Source organism: Phocoena phocoena, chromosome 5, assembly GCF_963924675.1.
Source record: "Phocoena phocoena chromosome 5, mPhoPho1.1, whole genome shotgun sequence".
Lineage (NCBI taxonomy): Eukaryota > Metazoa > Chordata > Mammalia > Artiodactyla > Phocoenidae > Phocoena > Phocoena phocoena.
The window spans coordinates 17,666,776-17,681,078 of record NC_089223.1 but is presented as its reverse complement, the minus strand read 5'-3'; the positions used below and the strand labels follow the sequence as shown (position 1 = coordinate 17,681,078).

The following is a 14,303-nucleotide window of genomic DNA, read 5'->3' as shown; positions in this document are numbered from 1 at the left end:
CTCAGAGCTACTTCTTGGAGTTATATAGACGATACTTATGCAAATAGTTAGAAGCATTTAGAATGTTCTCTCTTTTGCTTCCATCGTCTTCAACTTCTCATCTCACAATAGATTTTCAGTCCCTTGATCACCCAGAGAACTTATCTCCTCTGAATACCTTCTAGATTTTCAAAATCTATCTTCAAGGTAAGACCTGACGTGCAAAGCAAAGCCCCACAGGATCTCCCCATTCTGGCTGCCAGGTACACTGTAAGGCAACCCAAGACTGCATTCGTTTCTTGACAGTTGCATCATGCTGCTGATTCACGCTAGACCTGCTGTTGATTAAAACCCCCAAGCAAGTCATCTTCCTCTGTGGCTCTGCCACTTCTCCCACAGCTGCATTAGAAAGATGATGTTTTTAGAATTAAGTGCAATAAGAAACCGTTTTGCTCCTGGGAACTGCCAAGCAAAAAGGAATGCTAATAAGCAGCTAACCTGGGTCACAAACACCCATGTAGTATCAGTGAAAATTTTGTGAGATGAGAGCTGGCCTTTGTCTCCACTCTTTTCCTTAGCAATGAGTCCTTCTGCTCCAATGACTTCTGACGCGTTCGTTATGGGACACCACACGAGTAGCAACCTCTGTCTTTCTCATCTGCCAAGGTGACTAATAATAACACCTGGTAGGAAAGCTCTCTTATTTTCATGTTGGAACACTGACTTCTTTAATAAACTTCTTATATGAGTCTTTAACTTTTGCAGCAGAGAACAAGGTAAACACTTTGCTATTTATACCACATATTATGAATATGCTGGGCACTGTGCAGCTGCTGGGAATACGACTTCTCTGCTATTTGGGATAGGGTTCATTCTCCTGAAACTTAAAAAAAAAAAAAAAGCCTTTTTGTCTCATTTTCTCTGAAGAAGTAAAAAACAGCAAGAGAGTACTCTTTATAACAGCACTTTCGAAGCAATGTTGTGTTTTCCTTTTCCCCCAAGGTCCACACATCGTCATAAATAAGTCTCAAGGCTGATAGTGAGCAGAGGCTCCTCAAGCTTCCAAAGAATATTTGTACTGGGTTTATGAGATTATCAAACCCACAGCTGGCCTTGAAGGAAACAGTGGCCTTATCCCTCCCATGATACAGTAACAAATCAGGAAACACCCACTCACTAAAGAATTTTCATAGCTGCCTCTCAGTAAGATACAGGAAATAAGATCAACCACAGCGAAGGCAGTCGGGCTTGATCCAGAAAGCTGGTCCTCAGTTCTGCCTCTTCTCTCATTCCTGTGCCCTTTGTGTTAGAACCTTCTGGGAAATTGCCCCTGCCTATTGGAGCCTTCACAGTTTCTTATCCCAATTGGTTTCGTTGTCTTAATTTGCTGATACAAGTTTATATCTCATTCTGCTCTGTCCTTTAAAGGAGAGGCTCTCAAACTTTTCGAATTAGCCCACAGTATAAAATGCATTTTGCCTCCCTCTCTTTTGCCTCTCTCTCTACACACACACACACACACACACACACACACACACACACACACACACACACTTACGTTATAAACGTACAAAAAAACCCAAAAAGTGTTATAGGAAACAACACTATTCTTCTAAACACTATATTCTTTTCTATTTTTTTTTTAACAAATATTGATTGTGACCCACTAAATTAACTTTAAGAACACTCTTGGGTTGTACCTGGTGTTTGAAAAACAATGCGAAGCCTTTCCACTCAATACCCTGAGATTTTGTTAGGAATTCACATTTGCAGGCTTCCTAGACCTGTTGAATTATACTCTGTTTTTATCGAGAGCCCCACATGATTGCTATGCATTTGAGAAACATGGAGCTGAAGAACTCCTGGTCCTAAAAGCTTTAACTAACTTCAATAACCTTGATGGTTTGGTATCTAAAAGTGGGACAGAGAGAGCAAAGAGTGTACTAAGGAGCTTTACAGTACTTAGGAAATAAGTACTTAGGGGAAAAGAGAAGGATCTGTGGCAGATTTCATCAAAAAATCCCCCAATAGCTGCCATCTTAGTGATGGGGGCAGTAAATGGTATAGAAGGAGGAGCCCGTGAGGGGATGAAATGATCAGGGAAAACTTCATGGAGGAGGAATACCATGAGTTGGAACTTGAAGCACAGATATAGAATTCATCAAGTGTGAGAGAAAAAAGCATCCCAACCAGAGCAGTAGCATAAGCAAAGGCACTGAGGTTGACATATGCATGGTGTATACAGGAAACACAATGCCTACCTGGAACAGAGGGTCTATGTTGAGGAGTAATGCAAAACAAGACTGGAAGAACAAGTGGGCACAGAAATCAGTCTTGCATGTTAAAACATGAGCCATACATCCGTTTACATTACATACATCTTGGGGAGAAAATTTCTTAGTAACCCATGTTTACAGATTATTCATATATTTAATGACATATTTTCCCCCTTCCTGGCAAAGAGAAGTGACATAGAACCTAGATTCTGTCCCTTCAGGCTTATAAAGAGGACATACATTTCAACCCAAAACAATAATAGAAATTCCTAATTGTGTAAAAAGAGCTAACAGGCGTTGGAGTTGAACAGCCAACGAAAGTGCTCTTCTTTGGAGAATTTTCCCTTTTTTTTTCATTTAACTTATTCTCACTTTTGAATGATGCTGACACACTTTCTGAACTCTCTAGACCAAAGATGGCAAATGTATAACCTATGATGCCATGGATAACAGAGCTTTTCTTAAGGCCATGGGTAACATAGCTCATTGATCTGTCTTCTTGCTTGCTAGGTCTGTGCTTGGCCTCAGAATCCTACTAACACAATGATGATAGAATAAAAAATGAATCTATTAGGCAATGTCAATCTAAGCAATTTTAACTTGGGCTCGTGTGTCCTCAGCACTTGAGTCACCCCATGGGATTTGCCTGACTGCTGCTCGCCTTTGTGTACATTTGTTCACAGTGTTGGTGCTAGACACTTTGACTTCATGAAAACATGAAGCCCTTGACTCTTTACACCATCAGAAATCATGGATTAAGGAAAAGGAAATGTCTTATTTAGCTCAAAAACTATCAGTGCGGCAATTTGTATTATAGTCAGGCCGTGGCGTGTATTATGTGACAACGTGGTGTTGACCACATAAACATGTTAAGTCCCCCGTTCACAGATGTGGGCTTACCTTTCCATTGATCATAGCAAATGGACCCTGACCAAGGAGAGAACCAAGGAGAGGCTTTGCAAAAAGTTTGAAAGTTCTATGTATCGTAGTGTGATACATAGGGGAGGCTGAAGAAAGACCATAGTCTTTCCAATCAGGAGGTTTCTGTGATGGAACCAGCTTGTCTGAGGCTTTCCACATTACCATTCTAAATGTCCACATTTACAAATGCTAATAGCAGAGCTAAATGGTGAGGCCAGCTGCCCCAGACTTTAGGAAGCATACCTGAGTGATGACAGAGGCAGAGTATGTATTTGGTCAAACAATGAACTAAAGGTGGGGCCCCAAGTGTTTTTCTGCATGAGACAAGGTTCAGCTACAGGGAAACAAGACTGAAGGGGTATGATAATTCTGTGGGAGTTGGAAACCAGGATAAACTTGTTCTTGAAGGAGCCTGATGAATGAGGCAAGTTCTGAGAGATGGAAACACAGAAAGAGAGAGACTCAGAGATCCAGAGACACAGATGGGCACAAAGAGTGAGAGATACATAAGTCAAAATCTGTAGAAAGAGAGATATACAGACCTAGAGACAAGAGAAAGGCACAGCGGCTCATGTAGATAGCCAGAGGCACCTAGGGACAGTGACCTAGGGAACACAAATAGAGACCCAATCAGAGTGGTCCAGAGACAGAGGCAGAGAAACCAAAGTGGGAGAAAGATACAGACCCACAGAGCATGACATGGGTCAATGCACCCAGGGCTGTCAGAGACGTGAGAGACCAGAGGGCAGAGTCACGGATGGGGAGATGGGGGCTGGGAGGCAAATTGCGTCTCATTCCAGCAGAGGTCCTGTCCAGTCCCCAGGTCAGCCTGCACAGTACACAAATGGCTGTAAAACCGAAAAAGCATCATTGCTCCTCCAGTGGTTGGGGCTCAGGGAATGTTTGATTTGGACTGGGAACCAAAGCTCAGAGACTGACTAGAAAAACTATTTCATGGATAAGAGCTTGAGGGGGACTTGAACGCCTGGGCAGAGATTCCAAACCAGAGGCTCTCTCAGGAGGGCTCATCTCGGAGTGGAATCAAGCTCGACTCTGCACTTACTGTGGTTACTCTTGCATCCTATATACATCATAAAATGCTGCTTCAGGGTAATTGTCTTTGGACTGTAGTTGCCATTGACAACCTACCATTGTGGGTTGGGACAGGAGACAGAGAAAGTCACTTTCAGGAAGCTATAACTCTAGGAAAAAGTCCCAAACTTTGGGGGATGTAAAAAAAAGATCTTTGTTTCATTAGTTATCTCCTGTCTATTCCATTGCTCAGATGCTGCCTCTAACCAATGTCAATTTGTCCCAGCAGTAAAAACTTTTGTTAAGAGGACTGAGTGAGTCTGAGGGTAATAAATACAAGTACATCACCAGTGTTGGTGTGGTGGGCTGAAGTCAACGACCTTGAGTTCTGGTCTTGGCTTTGACCCAACTTGGGACAATTCAGATATTTAGACATCTGCTCTTTGTCAAGTGCTGAGCTTGGATGGAATAGACAAATACGCGTAACCTACTGCCCTGCCCCTAAGGAGATCGCTGTTAAAAAGAGTGTACTGTGCTCAGCCTAGATCAGGTGGCCAAACCTCTTAGGGCTTTAGGACTGACATCTAGAAAATGATTCTAAGATTATGTAGAGAATTAACCCAAAGTACAGACTCAACTGGTGGGGAGTCAGAATCGTACGAGCAACTTTAGATATTTACAATGAGAAAGCAAACCATGGATGAATTAGAAGAATTTTGTGCCATTAAGATTTTCAAAACTTCTTTGATGCCATTTTGAAAAACTCTACAAAAGCAGAACTCATTCTTATTTGATTGTGAATCACTTATGTCTTTAGCTCAGTAGAATTACTGGCTTCCACCCCTGTTCCTTCCTTACTATTCCTAGGTCCTCACTCTAGTTTCTTATACACCAATCTGTAAACTCTCTCACTCATTAGTTTTATTGTCTCTGGACTCATTACTATTGATCATGCTCAACTACCAGATTACTCTACCTTAAAAAAAACCCACGATGACCATGTAGTTCCACGTTCCTATAAACATTCAATGATTACATATTGTCAAATGATGTTTGACCAAAGTCCAAACTCAATCTATTTAAGGCCTTCCGGAATTTGGATCAATCTAAATATTCAAATTTTAATAGAGGGAAACAGGATAGCCTGGGAAAGACCAGACCCAGAACCTGCTTTGAGAATGAACAAGAAGCAGATGATGAAAATATATGCTACCAGAAAGTGAGAGCAAAATTATATGCATGGTACGAGCGCAATTCAATCTATGTGCACGTGTGTGTGTGTGTGTGTGTGTGTGTGTGTGTGTATGTGTTTACAGAAAAATATTTTTTAAAGACTGGAGAGAAGTTGAGCAATATGTCATTTTGGGTGGTGGTACAGGGCTGACATTTTTGGTGCTTTTCTTTATTCACCAAATTTTCAATAATTAATACGTTTTATTATTAAAGTGTTTATTATAAATAATTCCAAATATACAAGAAAGTAGAAAACTGAGTATAAATAATACCCACATTTAAATAATACCCATATTTTAGGTGGAATAATTTTTAACTTTTTGCCAGATTTCCTTCATATATTTTGGGATGAATGTTTTAAAAGTAAGTTACAGGTATCATAGCACTTTAATCTTAAGTAATTCAGCATGTGTCTCTAAAAAGCAACATTCTCTTACATAGCTATACTTTTATCAAAACAAATTAAGTTGTTGCCTTTAGGCTTTTTATTTTTTTATTTTACGTTTTTTTTTGCGGTACGCGGGCCTCTCACTGTTGTGGCCTCTCCCGTTGCCGAGCACAGGCTCCGGACGCGCAGGCTCAGCGACCGTGGCTCACGGGCCCAGCCGCTCCGCGGCATGTGGGATCTTCCCGGACCGGGGCACAAACCCGTGTCCCCTGCATCGGCAGGTGGACTCTCAACCACTGCGCCACCAGGGAAGCCCAAAACTTAAATATTTTTGAGCAAAGAAAGTCTAACAACAGATAACAGGAGCAGGCACTAGTAGTTGGGGAAGCAAGACCACAGGGAATCTGTAGGTGACCGAGTGACAGCCAAGACTTGGCTATGTGAGCTGTGGTTGGGTTCAGACAGGTCCACCTCAGGGAGGAGTAGCCAGAGCATGGGGGCTCAGACTAGGAATTTATCCTAGTTGACGGGATCATTGAGAGGAGTTGGTGGGAGCAAGAAATTAACCCAGGCTTAAAAAAAAAAACCAAAAAAACAGGCTAAGTGTATGGTTATGACACTAGAAACTAGAAGAGGAAAGCCAGGTGGAAGCTTTCTCATAGAATGTAGCTGAAGGTGGGCACTCTGAGAGGTAAAGACCAGAGCAAGACTGAACGATGAGTTACTGCTGGGTCCCAGGGACTGGGAGGGTCTGAGTCCATGTGGACACTTTTTATTTTCTGAATATTCATATGTTTTGCCACTTTTACTGCTTTATTCATGCCATTTTCTCTTTAGAAAATGTCTTCTTCTCTGCCTTCAACTGACAAAAATCCTACGGGTTCCAAGGCCATCTTCTCCACATCCAGTGATCTCCTCCTTTCTTGCCATCTGCTGTGTTCTTTATGTAGACACTGCAATGACCCTCAGTCCCTCTATCCTGCGTTCTAACTCCACCCACTCGTGCATTCTCTGTCCTCTGCACTGTAAACTCCTTGAGGGGACAACCACTTCTTCTTACTGTAACTCCCACACTGCCTTGCATAATGTCATCATTCAACAGATAGGTCTATGAATAAATGGAAAAGAGAATGAATGAAACAAAGTGACCCCACTCGATGTGGAGAAGGTGTGTGGCCAGATTTCCACATGTAAGTAGAAGGAAGTCACCGTTACCCATAGAGGAACAGAAACACAACAACTGAAGAGGAAATTCGTTTGAGTCCAAGCAAGATCAAACTGTACACTAGTTACATACTCTCGCTCGGCCACAAGAGAATCACCTTCCATTTTTAGAGTCCAAGATTACGGAATTGTGCCCAGAAGAGGAACAAGCTTTTTTGCTCTACTTGGTATCAGCTCTGTAAACAGCTTCCTTTAAAGCCTTGAATTTACTATGCTCTTCTTAGCCTATTCGATTTGCCTAGCCCCGAAGAAAGGAATCTACACACAATTCAAAAAAGTTCTGATGAATTAGGATATTGATCTGGCTTTGTATATGCATGTCTGTTAAGAATGTGAAAGAATAATGTCTTTTAGTAAAAAAATGTGTTGGTGGTAGCAATCACAGAACTACTTTTTCTCTCAGTTCTCACTAGCACTAACAGTGCTGGTATAATAAGCAGGAAGTTGTGTTAGTGGAGAAGCATGTGGGCTCTGGGGCCAAACTCCTGGATTTGAAGGTTTATGAAAGTGTCATCTTGAGCATGTGATAAAAGCTCTGTCCTTCATTTTTCTCATTTGTGAGCAGAAATGTCACTAGTGGTAGTAACTCCCTGGCAGTGATGTGTGAATTTAATAAGTCATACAAGCAAAAGGCTTAAAATAGTGCCTGGCACATGGTGAGCATCCAACCCTTACTAAATTGCCGTTCTTAGAAGGTGTACCTTCTTCCATCGGTGGAGAGAGAGTCAGCTCTGGAGTACACGCCTAGGCACTCTCAGGGCACCACCTATGAGGTCTGTGACCTGGACAGTTCACTTGACTGATCTGAAGTCGCCTTCTGCATCTATAAGATGAGTATAATCATACTGTATTGATGGTGTTATTGTGAAGGCCAGACTCTGTGAACGACCTGGTGCCGGCCAGTGACCCTCACAACAGGAGGTCAACCTGGTTTGGTGGAATAAGCATGGCCTTGGGACCCAGATTCTCTGGGACTCCAGGCAGCTTGATTTCTCTGCTAATGAGTCTCCTCACGTGTAAAGCTGGAACGTAGATACATTTTGAAGGCCAGAGCTCCTGTACGCAAAATGTCTGCCTCTTCATAAGACCTCGCTTTGGTGATTGTTACTTATTCCCTGGGTCGTCAGCAAACCACCATGTGAGGGCCAGTTCCTACCAGGGTACACGTTTTGGTGTAGACTGTGAGCCGAGCATGGTTTTACGTTTTTAAGTGGTTAGGGGAAAAAAAGAAGAAGAATATTTTATGACTCATGACAATTGTATGAAATTCAAATTTCAGCGTCCCTAAATAATATTTTGTTTGAACACCGACCGTCACGGTCATCTGTTTCTGTGTTATCTATGGCTGTTTTTGCATGACAATGACAGATGTGAGTAGCTGAAGCAGAAATCATAAAGCCTGCAAAGCCTAAAATATTTATTACCTGGCTTCTGACAAAAAAAGTTTGCTGATCCCTGATCTGCTCCAACCTTCTCTTACATGGGAAGCAGCAGAGAAATTAGTTTTTAATTAATTTACTTAACTATCCACAGCTTCAAATCTACTTTCTTGACTCTGACAGCACAGCCAAACACAGACACTTCCTTATAAAATTTGAGACGGGAAAATATATAAAAAAGGGAACATTTATTATATTTCTTGCTTGAAGGAATATGTCTGAGTAGATAATTTGAATATTTAAAGATATGCTAAAATATTTTTATTTCACAGCATCCCTTTTGTGTCTGTAGTTATATAGTTTGTAGTCACATACAAAACTACATGGTTTTGTAGGAAACTTTGTTATAATCAGAGAATTGCTGGAATCATCAATTATTAACTGATTAGCAATTCTATCCTAGTTTGTTCCTTAGGTGGTGCCTCAAATATTCACTATTTGTTTCACAGCCCCGTCGCTTCATTTTGGAGGCCACACACAGCCTGCCTTCTGTTCCCAGTACACCTCCTGCTTCTCACCGACCGTTCTCCACAGCCTTTGCCCCTCCCTCCCCCATCCCATTCGGCCAACGTGTACGTGAAGCTGAGCAACCATTGCAAATTGTGTTATTTCCCCTTTGCTTCTGGAAGCTTTAATATGTTTAGGATGAAGGAAACTAAGTGTCTTTAGACTGATACTCTGCATGTGAGACACAGAAATGCATTTGAGTTGCTTGATTTAGGTACTTTAGAAAGAATGTCTTCTGAGCAAGTCGTGTGTGTCCTAGAAAGGCAGGGGATGGATTTGCTGCAATGCAGGGTTTAATTTGCAGAGCTTACAGACGCCAGAACCTGAAGAAAAATGGGACCGAAGAACAAAGATGCCATCTCTTTAATTTAACCACCACCTTGTCTGTCTGTATCTATCAAAAATACAAAGGTAAGAACCTACCTAACTACTCAGATAACCTATTAAAAACGATTTCAAAATGAAGGCATTAAAACCAGCCACTTTTAATCTATCAACTGCTTTAAATCATTTTGTTTTTAAGGAGCGTTTTAAAAACTGAATTAATTAGAAGTTTGGGGGTAGATTATACCTAACCAGTAGCCTAGATGTTCAAAGAAGAAGTTTCATTTTATTCAGAATTCTGCCAGAGGCAACGGGTCATTTTCAAGTTTGCTCAGATCTTATGACCTATGAGAGGTATATCAGGATTGTCCTAGAGGCACAAATACTAACTCAAGTCCATTATTAAATTCTCAGGAATTTTGTAATCTTGTTGTTAAACCCTTGGCAGCTTGAAAATGCCTGTGATTGGAGTATTTATACCGGGGAAACAGGCAGACTCCTGAATCAGGGCTATCCCTCACCCAGGTGGTTTATTAACTAACACACCACTGAGTATATTTTAAAAAATGCTTCTGAGGTTTCTTATTGGGGAGATGAAAATGTTCTAAAATTGATTTATGGTGATGGTTGTACCACTCTTTAAAGGCACTACGGGTTACTGAATTGTACACTGGAAATGAGTGAGCTCTATGGTCTATAAAATATACCTCAATAAAATTGTTAAACAAAGTGCTCCCAAACCCACAGACGAAATGTCAACGGTTATTAATGGTTTTAAGATTCAGGTACATTTCCAACAAATAAGGGCACATTTACTCAGTGCTTCTGTTGGATTTCTATTCTATGCAGTGATTCTCAACCTTGGTCTTGCTCTGAAATCACTTGGAAAGTTTAAAAAGAAAACGCTCACCCCCAAGATACTGATGTCATTTGTCTGGTGTGTGCCCTGGGCAGGAATTTTAAAAAACTCCTTGGGTAATTCTAGTGCACAGCCAAGGTTAAGAACTGCAACCATAGAGCAATTTCCCTAGACCACTGTAACTTGCCTGTTACAGAAACCATCTTCCAATGTTTAAGACATTTCCAGACTTTCTGAAATAGTGAAGTATGGACATAAAAGCACCTTTTTGGGGTGTTTCTGGGTTGAATTGAATGTCCATCTCTGCACATGCAGGGAAGATACAGTTCTGTTTCCTAGTGGGTTTTATCTAAGGTTGCTTCCTGCTACGGGCACTAAGGTGGGGAGAAGAGACAGTGTTTAGCTCATCTTTGTCATCCAAGCGAGTGCCAAGGGTACTCAAGCACAGAGCCTAGGCTCAAAGATTGTTGAATGAAAGGACCAGAGCTGAATATCTCCTTTGTCTCTCTTCTCCTCTGTGGCTTCCTACCAATCGTGGGCTGGGAATCCACATAACCAAACACATAAAGAATGATAGTTTAATAACTTCATACGGATCTAAGTGAGAGCCCAGGGTCCAGCTTTAGTGCCTGGACTCTGTGACACCCGTTTTGGATGCTCAGGGAACATTTTACCTCTGCAGTTTGGGGATTTGGTCTAGAAGGCTAGAGGTGTCCTGGAGCTCTGACTCCCCATAAGGGGAGTTTACTTTAATGAAAAGTCTAGCTGTTACGTTTGATTTACCTTACGAAGGTAAAGTTCAATTCTGAGACCTCAAGTTTAAAATCTAAAGACAGGACTTATTGAGAACGCTTACAACACTCCAAAATACAATCTCTGCAATCTTGACACAGAGAGATTTCATCCCTAACTTTAGCTTTTCTCTGGATAAGGACATAGACTTGGCAGATTGGAATCCTGATTTGTAACTGATGTGTGACCGCAGGCAAGTTATTCAATCCCTTTGGTGCTTGTTTTCTTCCTTTGTGAGATGGAGATGATCACAGCTCTTGAGTGTTTGTGAAGATTAGAGCTATTTAGTGAGACAGCAGGTGCAGGTCTGCCTCTTAGGAATCACAGGTGTCAAAATCAGCCTCACCAGGCTATTCCCAGTGCCTCAGGGGAAAGGAGCAGTTTCTGTAGGAAATCCCCTACGCCTCTCTTGTGTAACATTTGCTTCTTTTATTAAGTATCCTGATGAGTTGTCTCATCTGGTCCCTTCTTAAAGAAGTGCCTCTTGCTACCTAAATGTGTAACCTGTCTGGGGCAGAGTGTTTATATTCTTCCTGACTTGTTAGTACTTAAAAGGCTCAAAGTTGCCCTAAAAGACATACATGCATACAAGAGCTCACAAATGCAGTGTCAGGAGAAAGAAACACACATGGGACACTGCTGCAGACACTTCCTCGTTCGTTCTCTTTTGAAAAAGTCCCTCTGCCTTACTGTAGGGTCTAGGCTTTCTGTTTATCTCACCAGCAGTGCAGCCCTCTTACTGTCAGTAGCTTGGAGCTCAGAACTTTTTATAGCACATTTATTCATAGACCAGATCAATAACAAGGAAACCCAGCAACAACCGCGACGACAGCCCAATTCTGTCCCTAAAATCTCAAAGAACGTCCAGCATTTGATTTTTTTGTCCCATTTTCTCCACCTACTTGTTTTCACATGTGGAAAGGTAATCCATACTTTCACAATGGAATTGGGCCCCCACAGACACAGATGAGTAAAGTGGAAAGGATAGAAGATTGGGGTGTCAGAGAGAGAGAGTGCTAAAGAGAATCATTCATCAAGATGAGCATTTGCGTAGGGGTGAGGAGTTAAGGTTCACCCAATAAGCACCTGGAAAAGGGGACCTGCCCACTTACCCCAAGTCCTGGAGCAGCTCAGCTTCTCCGTCCGACCTGCTCCACAGATCTGAAGGATCCTGGATGCTCATTTTCCCTTCTGGAGATTCTGCTCTGCCCATTCGCACCCCTCGCGTCCGCTAAGCCCCTGCGAGGTGCTCTGGGTGAGAGGCAGAGAGAGACACGTTCTGCTGCCCCTCACGCCCTCTCCTCCCTGCTGAGAGAGAAGCCAGCTGTAGCTGAGTCTCCAACCATCAAGGAAGTGAAACCCGCTTACTCCTCCCACCGACACTCCCCACTTAGGTGCTGGCAGGAGTGCTGCCTCCGTCAAGAAACATGCAAAGCTAGGTAGCACCTCTGAGGACACCCACACTGCATCATGCCCCACGCAGTTTCTGGCAAAGGAAATAAAGATCAAACTGCCCCAACTGAGAGTGACTCTTAATTCCAACTCTCTTCGTGAGGCCAAAGCATAGTTTTTCCTTAGTGCTATTTGCCTCCGGTTTGTCCAGGATGCACTCCATCACCTACACCTTCCGTCTCACACACAAACATGAGGAACGTCGAGGAAGCTTCTGGATCTGGAACATCTTTCAAAGGGGTAAAGAAATCAGACTCAAGCCACTAGCTTCCATCAGGAAGTCTGGTTTTTAGCACTTTCTCAATAGTTCTGCTTCAATCACCTAAGCTTTCCAGCATACCCTTGACGTTCAGGTTGAGCACGATTCAGAGACAATTATCGTTCCTCCGTGGAAGAAAGACTGGGTGAGAAGAAGGTAGGAAAAGCTGCAGGGGGCCCAGCCGGGTGCCCAGCTAACAGGGCAGGTTAGAACTCCTGGAGTCTTCGAGTTCCACTTCCTTCCCTGGGCTTATTCACAGCTGGTATTGCTGTGGGTCCAGACTCATGTGTAGAGAATGCGAGCTGCCGAAAAGTCCAGAAGGGAAACTGTCATCACTCTGAATGCTGGGGAATTGGACAAAATACCGTAATGAATGAACAAAGAACATATGTTGCTTCCTGTGTTCTCTGGGTATGTAACCTGCAGGAGAGTGTGCTTCTCCCTCTCGCCTGTTCTCTCTCTGTCTCTCCCTCTTGTCACACCTGACTTACTCAGGGTTCACCTGGGTGCTCTATAACTCACTTCTCCCAGTGCGTCTTGAGGACCAGCAGGGTCCCCAGGAGCTTGTTAGAATGCAGAATTTGGGTTCATCCCAGCGCCTCTGAACCAGTATCTGCATTTAAACAAGATCCCCAAGTTGACTCCTGTGTGAGTTAAAGTTTGAGGAGACTGCTTTATAGGAAACCAAGATAGCAGAGCTGTTCCAAGAGGAGAGGCTGGTCGGCACCTGGCATTATTCCAGCTTTTCTTACAGTCCTTCCCTATGATCTGTTTGTCAGTGATGTGTGAGACCCTGGCTTACTCTGACTGCCAGGGAGAGATTCCTGAGTGGAGACTGAGCTCTGATTATGGTAATCAACATTTAAAATTCTCTTGGCTACAGTTTGTTCGGAGAGAAGCACAGAGTCCACTTGCAGCAGAGGCCAGTCCTGGCCAGGGAGGTGCTGAATGTGAACACAGCAGAGATAGGGGGAGAACCGGGCAGAGTTCTTGTTCCCTTTCTACAACTCTTTGTTCAGGGTTTTAGTATCTATTCCGTTCCTCTTTAAGCAAATTCGGGCTGTTCTTTTGCTTAACTTTTTTTTTTAGGAAAGTAGCAGAATTTACTAAGACAACCCTCATCCCCTTTTCTTTCTTTTTAAAACATATTTTTATTTTTTACTTTTTAAAACATCTTTATAACTGCTTTACAATGTTGTGTTAGTTCCTGCTGTTTAACAAAGTGAATCAGCCATATGCATACATATATCTCCATATCTCCTCCCTCTTTGCGTCTCCCTCCCACCCTCCCTATCCCACCCCTCTAGGCGGTCACAAAGCACCGAGCTGACCTCTCTGTTCTATGTGGCTGCTTCCCACTAGCTATCTATTTGACATTTGGTAGTGTATATATGTCCATGCCACTATCTCACTTCGTCCCAGCTTACCCTTCCCCCTCCCCCTGTCCTCAAGTCCATTCTCTACATCTGCATCTTTATTCCTGTCTTGCCCCTAGGTTCTTCAGAACCTTTTTTTTTTTTTTTAGATTCCATATATATGTGTCAGCATACGGTATTTGTTTTTCTCTTTCTGACTTACTTCACTCTGTATGACCCTCATCCCCTTTTCAATCTTCCTG

General features: G+C 42.6%; 1 protein-coding gene across 1 annotated transcript in view; it reads right to left on the bottom strand.

Moving 5' to 3' along the window:
- Positions 1 to 12,187, bottom strand: part of DAPP1 (dual adaptor of phosphotyrosine and 3-phosphoinositides 1) — a 57,962-nt gene extending 45,775 nt beyond the window's left edge. Inside the window, exon 1 of the mRNA XM_065878116.1 lies at positions 12,087 to 12,187. Within this exon, the coding sequence (XP_065734188.1) occupies positions 12,087 to 12,187 (101 nt within the window). The remainder of the gene's footprint in view (positions 1 to 12,086) is intronic.
- Positions 12,188 to 14,303: the final 2,116 nt, after the last annotated feature.